The sequence below is a fragment of the Haliotis asinina genome, chromosome 16, assembly GCF_037392515.1.
Source record: "Haliotis asinina isolate JCU_RB_2024 chromosome 16, JCU_Hal_asi_v2, whole genome shotgun sequence".
NCBI classification, from domain to species: domain Eukaryota; kingdom Metazoa; phylum Mollusca; class Gastropoda; order Lepetellida; family Haliotidae; genus Haliotis; species Haliotis asinina.
The window spans coordinates 12,419,450-12,440,375 of record NC_090295.1 but is presented as its reverse complement, the minus strand read 5'-3'; the positions used below and the strand labels follow the sequence as shown (position 1 = coordinate 12,440,375).

The 20,926-nt window shown below is 40.0% G+C and overlaps 1 protein-coding gene across 1 annotated transcript in view; it reads left to right on the top strand.

Annotated features, from left to right (window-relative positions):
• Positions 1 to 18,469, top strand: part of LOC137267621 (uncharacterized) — a 49,239-nt gene extending 30,770 nt beyond the window's left edge. The window contains exons 26-39 of the mRNA XM_067802107.1: positions 369 to 508; positions 1,856 to 1,960; positions 3,350 to 3,454; positions 4,048 to 4,207; positions 5,248 to 5,414; positions 6,808 to 6,962; positions 8,032 to 8,188; positions 10,360 to 10,514; positions 11,448 to 11,577; positions 11,956 to 12,058; positions 12,444 to 12,517; positions 13,047 to 13,210; positions 14,409 to 14,641; positions 16,061 to 18,469. Coding sequence (XP_067658208.1) covers positions 369 to 508; positions 1,856 to 1,960; positions 3,350 to 3,454; positions 4,048 to 4,207; positions 5,248 to 5,414; positions 6,808 to 6,962; positions 8,032 to 8,188; positions 10,360 to 10,514; positions 11,448 to 11,577; positions 11,956 to 12,058; positions 12,444 to 12,517; positions 13,047 to 13,210; positions 14,409 to 14,641; positions 16,061 to 16,101 — 1,889 coding nt within the window. The 3' untranslated portion in view covers positions 16,102 to 18,469. The remainder of the gene's footprint in view (positions 1 to 368; positions 509 to 1,855; positions 1,961 to 3,349; positions 3,455 to 4,047; positions 4,208 to 5,247; positions 5,415 to 6,807; positions 6,963 to 8,031; positions 8,189 to 10,359; positions 10,515 to 11,447; positions 11,578 to 11,955; positions 12,059 to 12,443; positions 12,518 to 13,046; positions 13,211 to 14,408; positions 14,642 to 16,060) is intronic.
• The last annotated feature ends 2,457 nt before the right edge of the window (positions 18,470 to 20,926 follow it).

Genomic DNA, 20,926 nt, shown 5'->3' with positions numbered 1-20,926 from the left:
AACTATAAAACGCCAAAGCCAGAGGATGACCAGTCTCTGTTATACGCCAAGTAAAACTTCATTTGGTGACGTAGGCAAAATTGAAGTGTAAATTATGTAAATGGATGCACAGTGTCTAACAGTCTACTGCTTGACAAGTATTAGATGTGCCAGCACAGTGAATGCGTTTGTAACAAGCAGGCGGGGCAAGTAATCTGGACGAATACACTTGGTTGCTGCAGGTTGCTCAATGTCTAGATGACAACCTGTTTTCCTCTTGTTTCAAATGGAATGTTTTGGTGGACGTTCCCATAGATGCAAAATGGGGTCATTTGTCAGGTCGTGGTTCATCGAATAATAGCAGTAATAACGTTAATGCTGAAATCCAGATGTGGCCGTCCCAAGGCGTCCACAACCCGCTGTCAGCGCTGAGATTGTCGTTGGGTGTAAAGTATGTATACAGTTGGATGAAGATGAGATGAAACGAGTTCAGGCGGACAAGGGCGGTTGGACAGCAAGCATGGCGGAGGTAGAGTACTGAATGTTGAAAAGTACACTTGCACAGGTCTTTAATGTAAAAATGAAGAGTATAAATGATAATTTCTTTGAAACATTGTAACCAGCAGCCTGGGGGTCCAGACTATCCGCTTATCTAGACTTGCCTCTGTAAAGGATAGAAATTACTACACATCCATGGGTTTCGCATTCAGTACAGTCTTGTAGCAGGGCTAACTCAGCAGTTACAATGGGACTTCCAAGCCATTGTTTACTCTTTGATAGACAGTAATTATATCAACTTCAGTCCCATCGGTTCACTAGTATTTAGCACCGGGTAGTTGTATTTTGGACGTGGACGTTTTTAAAGTAGCTATAGCTTTACGGTACTTGTGTTTTCCGGCAATATTACGGCAGAGTACACCGGAAGTCGGCTTCACACATGTGTGGGGAATCGAACCTGAGGTTTTAGCATGTTGATCGAACACTCTTGCCTCTAAACTACCCAAAAGTAGCAGTGAGCTGTGGAAGACTTTTATATGTCTTAGAGGTAAACCTTAGTGGATACGTTTGTATTTTGGTCAAATACTCATTATGCTGTGAGTTTGGTCAGGCATCTTGTTGGAAAAGCAAGGTTATATTTTTACTACTTGCCCCTTGCGTTTTTGCCTTTATATTTATAACGAGCATCAAATAATCAGACACTGATATGTCGAACCTACAGCTCTCTCGAAATACAAACCAGATTACTGTATTTCTTCTTTAGTCAACATTTCGTCGGTTGTGCGGAATGTGGAATGCTTAAAGTGTATTTATAATGCACTAAACTCCATTTCATAGGTGAATGCTCACTGCGCTAACAAACGTTCACTGGTTTCATCGTTACATGGAGACAATATGTAGAGCCCGTTTCTTGTGTCCCTTGTCGTGATATTACTGAAATATTGCTAAAAGTGACGTAAAACCCAACTCACTCACTCACTCTTTCATTACCCGGATGACTTTAGCTGAGTCACCGGGTACCCCTTTGCTGCTGGGTGCACAGTGGCAAAATTTTTTTTTTTAAGAAACTTACTTGCCTGAGGTGAGGCCACATGTATGCATGTTGTTTGTTTGTTGTGGGTTAGGATTGAAGTCCTAAAAACCCTCAGGAGTCAAGCTAATAAACACCCATCCAAAGACTCTCCGACTCCAAAGTTGCCTTTCCTCACCTAATTTGCTCCCACCACCAACTTTGTCCCAGTGATGTTGGACTGTACCTCTAACTACAAACATAGTATAACAAAACAAATTAAATGCAACAGCACTTTACTTCTTATTTGTTTCATTTTGCTGAAAAGTACAGTTTCATAATGTCAGTATTCTTTTGCCTATTTTTCAGTGTATGGGGAAGTTCGGTACCGTCAGAGAAATACCATGCGATGGCGTAGCTTGTGTTGAGTTTGAAAACTGTAGATACAGACTGGCAACTGAAGCACTCACAAAGGTGAGAGTTCATGTACCGTTGTGTGTAAAATCTCCACGAATACTTTTGGTCGTCACTATCCATAAACTGTGTATGAGCAAAATACATTGTTTGACATAATCGCCGGCCCGGCGGCCCAGCACCGGTTGTCATTGTATCGGGCCGGCAGTTTCAAATATTTCCAGACCCTTGTGGTCTGTCATTATTTTTTCAACTGGAACCGTTCCGATAATTTAATAACGTTCGGTAATCATCCATGACCCATCATGTTATAATAACTTACAGTCTCACTTCCTGCTATTCAGCGCTCTGCGTACAGGAATGTCAAGTTCCCGCTTCGATAAATGATTTGTAGAAACAGAGTGAAACTCTGTACAGTGGTCTGTAGTCTATTTTGTCTTTATTGGCACGGTTAGACTGTAACAAAACGGGCCTGCAGATTTTAAAGCCGGCAGCTGGTCCTGATGGTCAACTGGCAAACTAAAGTATTGCAATAACTGGCAAGGTAGTAAATAGGTTCTTGAAAAAATTAGGACTGATTTGTAAATTAAAAAGTACGCGCATCGGTCAAAACAGCCGTTACTCAAACTAACCCAGTGCTGTCCTTATAATGAAAAACAGACAAGTGACAATCTTACATGACTATCAACAGTGTGTTTTATTTGCGTGCATTATTATCATAAATAGCATGAGGAAATATATGTTGTCGGTACTGCTTCTGAACCTGATCTCCCATGAAGATCCAGGTGAAAAAAAATGGTACTCAGTAATCTATGCTTGTCGCAAGAGTGCTTGTCGCTGACTTGGTTGACACACGTCATCGGATCGATGCTCATGCTGTTGATCAATGGATTATCTGGTCCAGACTCTATTGTTTACAGACAATATACCTGGAATATTGCTGAGTGCGGCGTAAAACTAAACCCACTCACTCACTCTGTATCTTTTCATCTCTCTCACATTTTTAAACTGTAAGCATATCTGTACATATTGCTGAAACTTATTTTAGACCACGAATTCTGTTACATCCTTAGTAATAGTGAACTTTGTAACCTTACCTTACCTTACCTTACCTTACCTTACCTTACCTTACCTTACCTTACCTTACCTTACCTTACCTTACCTTACCTTACCTTACCTTACCTTACCTTACCTTACCTTACCTTACCTTACTCAGTGTTGCCTTGCATTGGTATCAGCTCTCAAAAACGCAAACGCCATTTGGCAACATACTTTTACAGATTGTAAAAAAATTATATTCTATCATATTACTAATGTTATAATTACATTGTTTAATAACTGCCAGTTATTAGTTTAGTGTGTGTTATCCCACATGTGTGTATTCATATATCTCGGGTATGTAGTATCTCATATAATCTCAGTATTATCTGTGTTATACTTTGGGTGCAGGTGTATGACCACAACGTCAACGACGTGGTCCGTGTTCTCAGTGACAAGAAGAAGGTACAGATGCTCCAAGACGGACACGGGGAGTGGAACGCAAAAATGGAAGAGGTATACTGTAAAAGCATTATAAAACCTGCACTACCAACCACTGTAAGAAAGTCATAATACTTCACGATTTCGAAATATACTGACGTACAAAAGAAAGTACACACTTTCTTAAAAGGAACGTAAATATTCTGGAAAGTGTTTTGATTGCAATGAATCACACACAGCTGTTCATGTTGCCCAAACGCTACTGATTTGGAACCAGCTGCAACGCTGTGAGCACAGTAACGTTCCTTCACTAACGTAGACGATTCAACCGATGTTGACCCTTTTAATGACATGTTCCGATTTGTAAGTCACACCTTTCACAATATTTTCCTTTTTTAAAAAAAGAAGAATAATCCCCAAACTCCAGGTGTATTTGTACACCAGTATTTGTTTCAGTGACTGAGCGGTAATATTGTCTGTCTGGGTGAACAGGGTCAGTTCTGAACAAACTCACATGCCTAAGTTGAGACCACATATATCACCTGTGCTTCATTGTAGGGCAGGACCGAAGTCCTGGAAACTATCAGGAGTCAAGCTGCTAAAGACGGCCACCTGTCCATGTACTCTCTGTACTCATCGTTGATGAACCCCACCTGTTGTATTTTCAGTCCTTGGGTAAAGTAGGCCGGGTGAAGAGAGTGGACAGCGATGGGGATGTCGTTGTTATGTTTGGGTCGAGGAAGTGGATCTATAACCCCGCCTGTTGTGTCCCTGCCCCTGGTGAGAACGTGGACGACTGTGACGGTGCCCAGGGGGATGCAGTATTAGGTAAGGAGGCTTTTACAATTAATATCACTTGATTTAGTCATTACCATTTCTTTCTTATTGCTCCATTGACTGTTTGTAATACTTCTGTAAAGGACTATGAGCGCACAGGTGTTTGCAGGCAAATGTACCTGTATGCGATTTCGATTTTGTTTACAGTTTTATGCAATTCACGTTTGGTATAAATGTTTAACACAGTACTTTCTGTTGTGAATGTTTCAGTAATATTTCGAATTTCATTAAACGATAGATACACTGTCACAAGAAAGATAGCGACGGAGATTTTTCTGTGTGTAATAATCGTCTGTCCATTTCATAGTGACCTTCGAAAGAAGTTCTCGTATGTATCTTAACGACAAAGGACGAACTCATGCATTAAATCTTTCACTATCGATAAAATATGAACTTGCCAAAAGAAATGAAACTGATTAAAGAAGTGTGCAATAGTATGAAATATATGAATGTATAAAATTGTCTTGTATATACAAACTGTAGTGGTGTTCCTATTAATTGAAGTAACTGAGGATGGATCACAGTGAACAAACGACCGAAAAATCAATCACATTCTCACCTAATCCAACACAAACAATTTTGGAACAACGGCTTGAATCATTTTAGCATTTGAAGACCTTGCAATGAAACGTTAGTGACAACTCTTAAAGACTCCAGGAAGTTTATGTTCATGATAAATTTGTCATCACTTCAAATGCATTTTGCGCACTTTCTAAATAACACAAAACAAAACAAAAAAAGAAAAACAAACAAACAGAAAAATAGTACGTTATACTTCAATAACATCGTGAATAGCAAAATCTGGAAAATGACACTGACCAGTTTAGTGTTTTTTTATCATTGCTGGTTGGTAAGGAACCGATAGTCAATTGTGAGATTTCAGTTCCCACCACTGCTTCTATATGGGCCGAAGACCTTCGTACAATATAAATCTCATTGACTTTTGCCTCACTCAAACACTGTTCTAAGAGTTCTGATGGTATCTTTAGTCCATGTTCTTGCCTTTAATCAACACTTTCTTGGTTATTTAGGATTAGATGCAGTTCCAGACCTTGAACGGATGCTGGGCGGACTGCTAGGGGATCTGACAAGGCTTGTGGGTGGGGAGGTGTCAATTGGCATGGGCGGTATGACTGGTGCCATTGTGAAGGGGGACCTTGATGCGGTGAAGGCGATGATCCACACCAAACCCGAGCTGGTGGGTGTTGTTTGTGTCACAGATGTGCTAGTGGTTAAAGCGTTCGCTCATCACACCGAAGACCGGGGTCTATTCCGCAAATAGGTACAATTTGTGAGGCCCATTTCTGGTGTCCCCTGCCGTGAGTGAGAATGTTTTTACGCCCTTTTGAGCGAAGTTCCAGCAATAACACGGCGGGGGACATCAGAAATTGGTGGGGTAGTCTTATGTTTAATGCGTTATCACGACACGCTGAAGAGCCGGGTTTGATTCCCCACATGGGTACAGTGTATAAGACCCATTCCTGGTGTTCCCCACCTCTATAGTGCTGAAATGCGACAAAAAAAACGGCGTTAAATTACACACGCTCAATAAATCCATCTTTCGCATCCATATAATCTGGAAATATACAATAAAAAAAGTAGGGGACATTCCATTTTACATGCATTGTTTTAGTAAATACAAATGATTATCAATGTAAATATTATCTATCCTTTGAGAGTAATCATTTTCCCTAAACATTATCGCCCAAATACAACAATGACATGCCCACAATATGCACGTGATAATTGTGACGATCATGGGGGTTGAACCTGAAATTTGCACGATGTTTGATGTGACGTTTCTCGTCATCAACAGAGGAAAGTGGAATGTGCAAACATCAATTTGGTTGTTTTAGAACTTTGTTAACAACTTTGAGACATGCGCAGACTTTCTCGAGATGACTGATTACGTGCCCTTGACGTGCTACGTGTCGGCACAACACAGACTTGTGGCACGAAGTTTGAACGTTTCACAATCATCAGCAGATTATGGTCGAGATACCGTTACACACTATCTGCCAACGACTGACAACGCTCAGATAGACCAGGGGCGACAACTGCGGCTCGGGAAAGATTTATCCAAGCTACATCCTTAAGAAATCGTGTTTTAACAGCCAGTCAGATTAGAGAACGAATGCAAACAGGCGCAAGAGACTAGACCATCAGAAATTTGCATATTGACCCTTGGTGCTGTTTGACCCATACCAAAGAATGTCCTTGTTTCTTTGGCATTATCAAATGTATGGCATTTCCATACGGTCCCTTCATTCTTCATTGTTTGTTCCGCTCTCGTTTTCTTACGTTGCCTCCCATCACTCATCGAAGTCCGATATCCCCAACATTGTTTCATAGTATAATGCGAAGAGGTGATTACATAAATTACAAAAAAAACCTTCTTTTTCAGTCCCATCCAAATCTATGGCTATGATATGGATTTACAACGTCTTTACAAATAACATTTTCAACACGACGTTTCTGAACTACCTCTTGTCTCTTCATCAGGTTAAATACATACCATACATTGTTACGTTACCTTTGAAATTCTAAATACACATTAAGCATCAAATTCAGATCCAGTCTCAATTTCTCAGCTGTCGGAAACATCTGGAAGCCAAAGTTTGACGCCACTGATGATAGCATGCCACGAGGGCCAAGTAAAGATCACTCGCTTCTTGTTGGAGAGTGGAGCTGACCTTGACGCTAAGGGTCACATGGGAATTACCGCTCTTTCAGCGGCCTTGGTCGGGTGAGACGTTCATTATTTGGAACACAGAACAGATATGACCGGTGGAAATATAGTTATATATAAAAGTAGTTAGGGATATTTCAAATTGTAAATTTTGAAATTATGAATAATGAGCATACTGTCCAATTATGGAAAAATCGCAGTACAAATCCACAGTCTAAGCAACCTTATCCTCAGTAATGGTAGCCATGTCAACAGAAACCCCAAAGCGTGTATACTGCAGGTCAAATTACTGTGTCATATGCGGATTTTTGTTTGTGGAGAGATCTGTGTCAGTGACCTGAATATTTTGAAAGTCCCTCCGATCCCTAAATAGTAGCCGTTGTCTGATTAGTTAAATCTAATTAACCGTCTCGCGTTTGATTGGACGGTCATTGGTCGCTCAAAGGTTACCTGACGCGACCTTCTACTGGGTTTTGTTAGACTCAGTGGTGGAGTGTAGACTAAGTTTCCTTAGGATGTACAAATCCACTATTACTATTCACAGACACACTGATAAAAAATCAGTCATAAAAATACCAGTATCCAACATATAACTTATTTTGTCCAGTATATATAGAAACAGTGAAATGGTGCTATCTAGTTAAATAATTAACTGTCCGTCAGTGGTCTGGTATGATACAATACTGCTCCTTTTGTGGGTACAATCTAAACCATATTGCGTCCAAGCACCACCAACCGAGAATGGCCACTCGTCAAACTCTCGCCTTGAAAGTGGTGTTTCCTGCATTACATCCCCTCGTTCATTCTTGTAACACTGCAATATACCACTGTATCTTTTATAGAAAGAGAGAGTGAGTTTAGTTTTACGCCGGTCTCAGCAACATTCCAGCTATGTGGCGTCTGTCTGTAAATGATCGAGTCTGGACCAGGCGATCCAGAGATCAACATCATAAGGGTCGATGTGGTCGATGTGCACAACTGGGAGCCAATGACATGTGTCAACCATGTCATCGAGCCTGACCACCCGATCCCGATAGTCGCATCATACGACAAGCAAGATGTTACTGAAGGCCAATGTTACTGAAGGCCAGTATTCTAACCCGGTGCTTCTCGGCTCCATTTTTAGGAAGAAGGAGACCATTGTGACTTTGCTGATCGAGAAGGGTGCCAACATCCATCACAGACATCAGCACGGGCAGACAACTCTCCATCTGGCTGTGCACAACAACCTCCCCCGCGTCCTCAAAATGCTGGTAGATGCTGGTGTGGACGTCAATGTAACGGTAGATATCCTAGTATTATACGTGGAAGAATACTTAACAGATTTGGCCGTTCATCTAACCAATGTAAGGCTGATTAGCTACTGATTCCCTTGTTATCTTATCACAATTGTCGTTCCACATGTACATGTAAAATGTTTACTGGTCAGGAGGCCGACATGGGTTGATGTACCCTCGGTTCTTTATGTTTTCTGAGTCCGGGACCAGTGAACTGCGTATTTATTTTACCGAACACATCAATGTTAATTTGGAATTGTTTGAGAAGGTACAGAAACTTTCCCTAGATTTTTCAGGCGACAAGAAACAGATTTAGAGTTGTGTCCCTTCCATCGAACTTCATTCGCAAAACATCGGTAATTTCCGTACATCATACGTGATTCATTGTATTTCGAGATACAGAATTACTACCACGAAGTATCAAATGAGTTCGGCATTCCCAGTTGTGTAGATGTCCGTTTCCTTGTCTTTCTTTCACCCGATAAAGGAGTTAGAATAACATTGGTCTAGAGAGACTTAGAGAATAACTTCTTTTCATTCTATACACAACGTTCTGTGCTTTCCCTTGCCGAAAGCTTGGTGTCCATGAAAATAAAGAAGTCGACATCCATAAACTCGTTCCTTTAGGCAGGGATACTCTACAACAGGGATAGGTCACTCGCTTGCTTTCTTTACCATTTGTACTAACTAACGTGTGCCTCGTCATGCTCCAAGGCACACAGTGACTTGACTCGTTCCCAGCGCAACTTCAGCTGTGTTTAACAGAACTTCAGCCAGTTTATTGTATCAGTCGGAATTTTACAATGAATGAATTATAGTAAGAATTAAGACCAAGAATTATGTTAATAAATGAAAGAAATAAAGAAAAAGAATAAAAGAAAGAAGTACATATGTAATGAATGAAAGAATAAATGATACACCGCTGCCTTCCCTCCCAAAACATGTCAAAGAACGCAAAAGTATCGCGAGAACATGTGTTAACATCAGCAGTCCTTTTAAAAAATGTACTTTGAGTCATTTTTGTTTAATTCAGATATCTTATTGCATGTGGGGAATGGAATGGACACTAACAAAATGTTAACTGACACTGTCACACTGCCCTCAAATATAATGTGTAAAACTGTCACAAAACGTTCTAAAACACCTTTCCAGTTTTGTCAAATAATAAGATCATCAAGAAAGAAAGAAGTTATGGAACTATAACCCTCTAGCTTCTATGGCGAATCAGATCAGATCGGCGATACATCATGTTTTCACACACCTCAAATACACCCTAACATTTTTTTAGATTATGAAACTATTACTATTACTTGCAAACACATTCCACATGATAGTATATTCCCCTCATAAGAATTAAAGTTGTATGTGAAAGATGTTTTTGAAGTAATAACTAGAAACACTCAAACAGCGGCGTGTAGTATCTCGATGGCGGATCAGAGCAGATCGGCGATAAGTCACATTTTTCACACACCTCAAATGCACCCTAACATTCCTTTTTAGGTCATGAAACTATCGCTATTACTTGCAAACACATTTCAGCTGATAGTTTATTCCCCTCATATTAATTATAGGTGTATGTGAAAGATGTTTTTGAGGAAGTAACTAGGAGGAAGTAACTAGAAGTAACAACGGCGAATAGCATTTTAATGGCGGATCAGAACAGATCGGCGAAATGTCATATTTTTCACACACCTCAATTACACCCTAACAATATTTTAAGTCATAAAACTGTCACACTACTTGCAAATACCTTTCAACTAAAGGTATGTTTTCCTTCTAAAAATGAAACGAATGTGTGAAAGAAGTTTTTGTAGGCAACATTTAGTCTGTCTTCGCGGTGAATCGAGAATAGAAGCCAGTGAGCTATAACATACCGACTTGAAACTTTACTACAAATCTACTGTCCTAATACGGACACTAATACCAATTATTTGACTTAAACTGAAGTGACAAAATAGTTAACCTATCTCCTACAGGTAGGATTTCAGTTGGTACAACACTCAGTGAACTTAATCAGCTGTTGAAAATAAACCGGGCTCACTAAGCTGCCACCATATTGGCTACACTGGTTACGTAACGACCCGAGACATACGTTCAGCGGCTTTTCGAGGAGTTTCTTCTCGCCCTCCAGGCTCCCTGCCTTAGGTGAAGACGACAAAACTATGTGTGATTTTCAGGATAAGGCCGGCGACACCCCTCTCCATGACGCGATCTTTATCAAGAACCACGAATGTGCTGAGGTGCTGATCGAATGTCCAAGAACCGATCTCCGAAAGTATAACGAACAAGACTTCAACCCCCTGCAGTGGGCATGTCTCAAAGACGTTGTGCCGTAAGTGAGAGTGAGTGAGTGACTGAGTTTTATGCCGCCATTAGCAATATTCCAGCAAAACATGGCAGGTACCGAGACCATTGCGAGGAATAAAGATTTTTTTAAAAAAAAAATATAAACGTTTTTAGATACCCCCGACTTGAAACGCTTCACAGTACAATATAACCTAGATTATTGCCCCCGTTTCCATCTGAAACTTCGAGTTCGGAGAGAAACCACTCAAAGCCTGTTGTGTGCTCACAGCACAGTGTTGAACTCAGGTATACTCATGAGAAGAAAGATACTTTATGGATAACAGTTTATTTGTTACATGTGAGTGAGTGAGTGGGTTGGTTTTACGCCACTTTTAGCAATATTCAACATCACAGCGGGGTATACGAGAAATAGGCTTCAGACACTGTACCCATGTGGGCAATCGAACCCGGGTCTTCGGCGTAACGAGAGAACGCTTTAGCCACCAGGCTACCCCTTCGCCCCTTATTATGCTGCATCATATGTGTTGGAAATTGAAGTTGTTATCCATGAAGAATCTTACTTCTTATTACTCACAAACATTCGAAATTGCCAGCTATACTCATGACAATAAATAACGCATTCAGTAACAATAAATATCTTGGAAATCAAGGTAAACGCTGACATGAAGTAATGTATTATCAGATGGGTTGTCAGTTATTGCACTGTTTGCCTATGGCGGCACATTTAAAAAAAATTATCAAAAGTACTTAAAAGTCTAACAGAAACTTTTGCGTATTTATTTGTTTTCAATCTGCACTTCTACTGAATAAACATGTATACATTACATATATATATATACCTTATCTCTTAAGCCATTAGTCAAATTTATCATACATTATTAAAAACATGCATGTCGACTTTACATACGAAAAAGAAAACTGACCGTGGGAAAATAATTATCTGATATTGTGCTTTCAGCTCGGTTGAAAAAATACTTGAGAGAGACACGTCATTTGTAAATGATCTGATGGCCAACGACACCTTCTCTGCTCTCCACATCGCAGCAGCAAACGATCACGTGGAATGTGGCAGACTGCTCCTTGACAAGGTAGCACATAAACACGTTTGTATACCCAGCTTTACTAAGACCACTTATGTGGCGCTGAACTCTAGGCGCATTCAACAAATGGGCATTGTTACCCCAATTAACCCACGCAGCCCGCTTGAACGTTAATAGTCTTGTGACTTATCCCACCGGGTACCCATTTACACCTAGGTGAACAGTAAGGTGAGACCTCATGCATGACATGTGTTTCTTTGTGGGAAAATTCTCTCAGGAGCCAAGCTGCCAAAACGATAACCCACCCACTTGGAATGGCGCCTTAAGCTCCTTGTTCGTTTATACTCTTTGCCCACTAACACTGATTCATAATGTTGCCTTCAATATTTTGTGACATTTTCCTCGTCCTTGATCGGTCCTTATCAGGGCAAAGCGGACGTTAACCGGAAGGGTCGACAGGGCCTCAGTCCTTTGCATATTGCTGTCAGCCAACCGTATTACAGGGCAGCGGAACTCCTTCTTCAGAAAGGTTACTATATAAATAGACATCTGTAGATTTGTTAATTGTAACTGATTATCGTAACTTTCTATTTCATTCACTATACGGTGGAAAGAATATAGGAAGGTGTTGGTAATGAAAAAGGGCAGTCGTTAGGCACCACCGTTCGCTGGCAGAGTTGTTTGCCTTGGGCAAATCAGTATCCTATTGACGTTGTTGCCAACAGCATACCAATCCACGTTGGTTCCACTGTTCCATGTTAAACTTCTGAGACCCGCTTTCCCTAACACGAGTGGTAAACTGTAACAGTTCTTTGACGCCATAAAACCCAACTCACTCACTCATTCGTTATTTTGGCCTTTGATCATTTGACTGCATGTGAATCTCTAACGTTTTAAGGTTCGTTTCTCTTCAGGTGCTGATCCCAATGCTGAAAATGAGTTGGGCGACAGGCCGCTACATGCGATGTGTGTTCATGTGTCCCAGAGGGTAAATATGCCGAGTCATTTGTTGTGCAACTGTTTCTTTCTATATTCCCCAGCCACAAAGTGAGAGGGAGATATTGGTTTGAACTCCGTCCATCCCTCCCTTCCCAGATGATGGGGACAGATTTTCTCAGAAACCGTTATAAACAGGGAAACCATATTTGGCGAGTTTGTGTTTTTCGTGACATGAATCTCTTGATGGAGTTCGCAAACGGAAACCGTGTTACGATTTGTTAGAGAATCATGGCCCTTGTCATGCATTATTGACTTAGTGCATGGTTTTCTCAATGGGAGGAGATTTTCTCAAGAGCCGTTATAGATAGGAAAACCAAATGTGGCATGTGTTTTCAGTAAGTAAAGTTAACGTTATGTTGGAGTTAGGAACATCAGGAACCAAACAGGAACAGAACACTGTGGCTGTAGATATTGATGACCTTGTCTTCTCGTTAGATATTGAGAACTCAATACAAACTCAACTGTTCTCAGGGTAATTTAATCTTTTTCAGCGTCAATCGTTTAAATAACTATTTTAGGGTGCCATATCGTCAAGTGAGGCTGAGAAGTTCTTCAGAGTTGGACGGCTGCTTCTTCAGAATGGTGCTGCATACAAGGCCAAAAACGCACTCGGAATGGCGGCCCTTGATCTGTGTAATAACGGAGGTGTCAAGAAAGCAATCCAGAAATACATTGATCAGAAGTGTGTACAAGTCCTTCCATTTGAAATGGGTGAATGAGTTTAGTTTTACGCCGCTGTTAGCAGTATTCCAGCAGTATCACGACGGCGGACTCAACAAATTGCCTTCGCACAACGTACGCGTGGGGAATCAAACCCGGAGCTTCGGCGTGAAGAACGAGTGCTTTAACCACTTAGCTAGCCACTAGGCAAATGATATTTTCCTCAATAAAAAAGCTAAGGTACACATCTGAAACAGCGAATGTTACCATATTTGTTGAAAAGACATTTTCGTAAGTATCATCGCCCGTCACGCATGTGCCCACAACCTCTCATGGTATACTGAACAGAAAAAGAAACACATCCATAGAGAAACACAAGTTTCGAAAAAATGAAATCTCATGAAAGTAAGCGTTCATATTTTAGTCCTCTTTTTGAAAACATGACAAACAGCCAGAGTTGTGTTTCTTACACTGTTCGTTATATAGTGTTCATGGTAATGCCCCAGGAAAGGAAGGTCCTCGGTTTGTTGTTAGATCCGACCTTTTAACGTCGGTTAGTTGAGATATGTGACTTGGGATATTGTGTGTCATCGTCTTCTGACTCCGAAGACATCCTCTATGTCTCCAGGGTATACGTTCCGATAAATCTCCAATATTACCGGATGCTCTACGTCTACTTTTATTACCTCCCTTTGCTGCCTCCGAATTTTCACTGAAGCCAAACTACTGTTACAATCGACCTTCCCAGTGTCAACAAAGATAGCGGTCGCATGTTTTACAAAAAAATATGTGCAATAACTCCTGCCTGTTTCAGATGACCTTGTGATGACCTTGTGCATGATTTGTGTTGCCAAATATAATACATTAGATGATTTAAGAAGTGATTTGTGACCTCGAATGCTCATTTTCCCAGTGTAGGTTGGACAAAAAGCCAGGAAAGGTAGCCTCAGGTAATAAATTCATCAGTCTGAGTCGTAGATGTAGCTAGGATATTGTGAAGATTTAATGGAGCGTATACCCTGGAGATATCGGCGATGCCCCAAAGATGGATGCTCATGTTTCATCATATCCCCAAATGCGTAGAATGGTGATGTTGGTAATTTTGTTGTTCACATTATTAACCACTGTTTTTGTCTAGCCCAGAATCAGTTTATATGATTGAAATGTTCCTGCATCCATGTTCCCTGTATATCGAATGTGTGTATCGTTCCTTATTTCAGTCAAGACTCATTGAACACCACTACAACCAACTCATCACACAACTTGGCACACGGGTTAGGTGGGTTGAATCTGCTGGACATCCCGACTCCTTGCAGCAAGTGCTTCAGACGTCCGTCAGATGCTAAGTTCGTCCCATGCGCACATAAAGTGATGTGCAAACCGTGCGCCGATGGCTGTTCGAAGTGTCCTGTTTGTGACACCCCAGTACAAACAGTACAGAGAATCACACAAGGTAGGTGGAGGAACGGAGTAAACAATATTCTATTTGCACTTGACCCATGTAGATCTAGGATAGAATAGGCCTTCAGCAACCCATGCTTGCCACAAAAGGCCACTGAACTTGTAAGTAATGACTAACGGGATCGGGTGGTCAGGCTCGCTGACTTGGTTGACACATGTCATCGGTTCCCTGTTGCTCAGATTCTCCTGAAGTCGAGCAAGCGTGATTGTATTTCAAAAGTTGTGACAGCTGTAGCTACCATGGCTGGTACTACTGGAATATCGCTTAAATACTCTGAGCAGCCAAAGAAACAAAAAAGTTTTTAAAAAAATGAAATCTCATAAAAATAAGCGTTCATGCCTCCTATTTGAAAACTTGAAAAAAGACCAAAGTGGCTTCTTCGTTGCTGTTCAGTATAGAAGTGAACATGGCACATGTTCCGTTTGCGGAATTATGATTTCCTTATAAGAAACATTTGTGGAATAGAATTCCATGGTACAATATGCACTTTCATTTCTTAGACATGATATACTCATTCAATAAATAAAGCAGTTACTCAGCATTATAGAACGGTAAGATGATGATGTGCAATGATTTTATGGCCATTTGATAGCCGATCTAAATTGCTGCATATTTTCCAAAATGTGTAACGAAAGTACACTGCTCGCGCCCCTGAAGCTGTCGTCCATAACATGTATGCTGTGACGAGTTGTTCCCCTTGAACTGATGTGCGCGGGTCTTTGTGTTCATGACGAGTAATACTTGGACACGCAAGACACGCTCACCTCTTCGCGAACACCTGGTGTCATCACTATTTCATAGTGATTCATAAATACATGCTCTGTCATCGTATTCCAAGCTCTCATTTGTGGGTTGTCTTGTCCAAACTGACTGCTGTAATACTGCTGAACACGGCGTCAAAGTACTAACACTCGTGATACAGTCAGTATTGTACATTTGATACAGTCAGTACTGTACATTCGATAAATCAGTATTGTACATTCGATAAATCAGTATTGTACATTCGATACAGTTAATATTGTACATTCGACTCGACGGTAAGCAGACATGTCCTGTGGTCATGTGGCAAGGGTCTTGTGTCTTTTTCCATTAACTTGTAACTTCACAGGCAAGGAAAGACGATTTAGATAATATTAGTACAACGCTATTTTCTCTTGTATTTGGTTATCTTTTGGTATTGCTGATTGATTTTTTTCTTATTTAGTTATTTCAACGTGTGAAAGACAATATTCATAAAATATTGCTAAAATGTTAATGCTGTAGCTTTAGAATGTCCTCTTGTTCTCATTTTGAATCAGTCTTGAAGGCGAAGAATATGTCAGTTGTGTAACCTTCAGTAAGTTCCGTGGATATATGTGAAGTTATAGATGGAGGGCACACTGGAAATCCTTGTATGGCCTCTCTCCGCAGATGATGAAGGTCCTCCAGGGGTGCAGTGTAAGGTGCAGTAGACGTCGAGCGTGGATGCTTCTGGAGACGTCGAGGTCCAGCATAAACCCTTCTGACGACGTTGAGACAGGATGTGCATCAGGACTCATAAACACAGCACTGAATGTCCCAACACATGCACAAGGAACCTCTTACCATCGTTCGTTCCTTCACAGTACCTCAGGACATAGTGCGCGCTGGTCAAACGAAAAGGAAACTCACTGGACAAATGAAAACGAACGCCTATCAATTAGATTTGGCCAAACATTTACATGGGTTATGAGAACGTTACCCGGCTTAACAGCAGCGTCCGAAATAACCGCCGCCAGGAGGCCCAAAGCCGGTTATTATTGTATTGGACCGGCCGTTTCTAATATTTGCAGGCCCTTGTGGCCTTCAGTAAATTATGTGTCGCTTTTTCAACTGCAATCATTCCCCTGTTTATTTTTATTTATTCTTTTTATTTTTGTTTTATTTGTTTTCCTTAATAACTTTCGGGGATCATGCATGATCCTTCATGTGCCATAACTTCACCTCCCACCATTTCAGCGCTATGCGCATAGGAATGTCAACACCAGTCATTGACAAATAAAACGCCATTCCATTACAAACAGTGTAAAGCTGTGTACAGTGTAGTCTGTTTTGCGTTATTGGTTTGACTTTATCAAAATAGGCCTGTAGATTTTAAAACTTGCAGGTGTCAGCAGGCCCTGATTGCCAACTAGTAAAATAAAGTATTGCAAACACTTCTTAACAGACGCCGTTTAAAATAATCCAAAGCAGAATTAGAGTTATCACTACTGAATAGCTATTTCCTGTTGGTTTTTAGTCATCATCTAACATTTGCGTTTACGTTCTTTTTTCCAGTGGTTTACACACATGCCGACCAAAGGTATGATACTAATCAGAAATGTTTTCTGATATATATGGACTTCTGTCTCAAATAAATAGAACGGCCAACCATGAACTAATGGTAAATAACAGAAACCATTCTAACAAATATCGCAACATACGTCATGCAGGCCTTCATTCATGCGCAACTTACTTCTACATGTATCCTTTTGAAAAATGTCGTTCGATTTATAAGCTATATAGCATCAAAGAAATCCACTGTGCGGTTTTACATGAAACACGTCAGTGTTTGTTATTTGTAAACGGGTATTGTTTCATATTTGTTTTGAAATTTGTGTATCCAGAACTATAAATGTATTGGCTGTGAGAAAATTTCAAACTGAAACATGTTTTTAGCAGTGAAAAATATACTCATCACCATTAATCTATGTTGTATTATTTAATATAGATTTGTTACATTATGTATGAATAGTTTTTCGGATTCTTATTAACAGTATGCAATTTTGGGAAATTGTACTTGATATCGGTGTGTAAATGTTGTGTACATTAAAATATTATGATGTTTTGTAAGAAGCAACGTGCGTTATCGTGTTGTCAAGTTTTGAGACGAAGGTCAGTGCAAGTCGTGTTAGCACTTTTGTGTAGATCCATGGTAATATTAATCACTGGATTGACTGGTTCAGAGTCGTTCATTAATAGACGGCCATCATATACGTAGAATATTTTTGGTGCCGCAGATAACAAACTCACAAAGACTGTGCTTACGCATCAAATCGGTTTGTACAAATTCAGGAAAAACTTCTTTTCTATGCATGTTTGAGGTCATGTGTCGATTTTGTTCGATAAGATTTGTCGATAAGATTATTAATAACATACCAAGGAGTTGATAATTATGTTTCTGACGTTTTCATGAAATAATACGCAAGAAGTTGTTGAGATAATCGTTCTCCAAGGAAATCGTTAAACGTGTTACCTTAAACAATGTGTACTACACATTCACCAGTAAAATGTAAAATGCTCTTTACAGGTATGGGTTTTTACCATGTTACCACAGGTAGATAATCGTAACAGTAATGTTAAACAGAGGTGTTTGTTTGTTCCAGGTGATCCACTCATATCAGAGGTGTTTGTTTGTTCCAGGTGATCCACTCATATCAGAGGTGTTTGTTTATTCCAGGTGATCCACTCATATGCTTGCCACAGTTTATAGGCCAACTGCTTGGTGTCTTGTTTCGTCACATTACTGGTAGACTGATAAAACTCACAAACCCCAGCTAGCTATTCTCGAAACGTTCCCACCCCTACGAATATCTTAAGTCCATTGTTGACACATTGGCTACGATCAAAGTTAAGAAATGGTATGGCTACGAAAGTTTCGAGAATAAGGGCCCTGGCCCTGACGTTTTATTGTCTCTTTTTTAATATTGTTTATTTATATATACGTCGTATTATGTGGACACAAACATTCTTGGAGACATGTGCACGTACATGTAAATATATGTTCATCGTCAATAAAGGTGAATAGAAAGTCGAAACTGATCAGGCGTTACTTGTATCACCAGCAAAATTTGGACTTTATGAAGATGCAATTTGGGAGCGTCAAGAGGTACAAAGTAATGCATTGCTCGATCTGCTTTACTTCCGTTAAGGTTGGGTGGTCTTTCATTTTTTTTATTATTGTTTATCATCATCATCATCACCATCATCATCATCATCATCATCATCATCATCGTTGTACCAGAATCGATTCCTGCCAGGCCACGACATCGACAAAGCTTACACATTGCTCACTGGACAACGGAGGGAGTTATATGGATGTAGAAAGCGAGAACCGGGTGTCTGATAAAGAATGAAGACGGCACCGCACAGGTTAATTAATAAATAACTTTTCGGCACTTGTTCACGTGCTCGCACACCTGGCTGTCCCTTTGTCTGCACTTCCTCGTAACAAGCAGTGAACTGCGTCAATATTTTAATGATTATTTGTTAAATAACTTTTATTTAGTTTGTTTTTAGAATAAAAATTCTGCAAAAACCTCAGAGAGTTGGTATGGTGTTTGGCTTATGATCGGCCTTTCATTAATTATTTTATGTTTATTAGTTTTCGAGGTAGATTGCAATTCATCGGTCCGCTTTTGAGCCAAACGGACAATAACACATATCAAGCGAGTAATCAGAACTCTCTCCGGTGTTTATAACACTTCTAACTGACACTCAAAGAAAATAGACAGTCTGTCTGGTGAGGGCCAAGTCGGCAGATCGATCCAGGTGTCGAACAAAAAAAAACGTTTGAATATAATACATATACTTGTTGTGCTACTTACGTTGGCGTATTCCACTCATACGACGTGTGGTTTTAAACATAATTATATGAATGACAACCTGCATTGTATTTCGACTGGGAGCCAGTGCGTCACTCGTTTTTCAAACTTCGGATGAATGTAGTAATCATGGTTGTTTCCAAGGATATGTACGTGAGCGCACGATAGTGATTTGAAATTATTGTTTAGTCTCTGAAAACAATTGCAAGAATATACTAGTCTTCATTTTGTATCAAGAGGGACAGTATCATATGTGGGCAAGTGCAATTTATACGTACATTGTTTTCACCTCAACGAATGATGTCTCACGAATTAATGTCTAGTGCTTCAGTCAGATATTTTCCAAATATAGTCTACGATGTTTTGTCATTTCAGTAAACTACGGTTATACCGAAATGGCCGTTATAACGAACTGTTTTCTGTCCCGGATTGTTTTAGTCGAAACGTGTATAACTAGTTGCAACGAAAATGAAATTAGTGGCCCTCTGGGTTGGCATTAGATAAAGTATATTCAATATTTTTTTGTTATTTCACTGAACTTGCCGTTAAAGTTACTATCATTATGTCTATTAATACTTTCGTAACATGCACCCACGTGACAGATGTATATTTCCCCATGTGATCACCATTTTAATGGTGCACTTTCTTTCTCTATTCATCCGTTCTTCCCTTCACTTTACAACACACAACTTCATTGTATCACATTGTTATTTTATCAAAGTATGTTTTATCTGCTACACTGCATCACGAGTAGATGGATATTGTGTGTAAACAATCACCAGGGGCGAATACAGCTTTTCAAGAAAGGGGGTGCACATTATTGAAAAAAGGTTGTTGTTGGTGGTTTAAAGTATTATTTAAATATGGATGGCAGAATGCTTTTCCCATATCAGCAGCAGTACTAGTATCGCCGGACCGATGATTTTGACTAAATGTTCTTAGGATATTACCGCCGCAGTGTCTTGTGTCATGACAAAGGCAGGTCTATAACTCCGGAGAGTACGACTGAAAAATCATGATTCAGATTTTCAGATTCAAACCCGAATCGGCCGAATGATGACAGGTCGGATTTCTGGAAGAGTATTGACCTCGTGACATGTAGACAATATTCGAAATCATAATCTTTTCTCAATTTCAGCGACGTTTGAAAATGACGTGTGTCTCGCAGTATGTATCCAAGTTATTATTAATGATTAAAAAAACAAGATTTACATGTGAAAATACTAAAACATTTTAATATGGTTTTGTCAGTCATTGTGATATTAGTCAAAAGGACCGAAATATACGTAGACACTTATCTTATCTTTGGAATAAGTACTTCGTTGGCGCTAAGTATTATGCTGAGTCCTTTGAGTCTCGAGCAATGGTATTGGCGGAAATCTGGTGTTGGTACACAACCTTGTAGAAACATCCCACTAAAGTATCATCTTAATGTCTACTGTATCTCGGGATGTCACAAGGGGACCCACAGGTGGCGTGCGCACCAACCCCATCCCACACATTCCTCCGAACATGTTCTCCAAGTAGCATTTCCCTCTAACCTTTGGATTTTATGATTTTTATGTGAACATTTCTGAGGGGAAGCTGACATAATCCAGTACGAATATTAAATAAACTTCATTACTTCAGCGGAGAACTTAAAATAATTTAGATTTGACAAAATTGTAAATTAAAA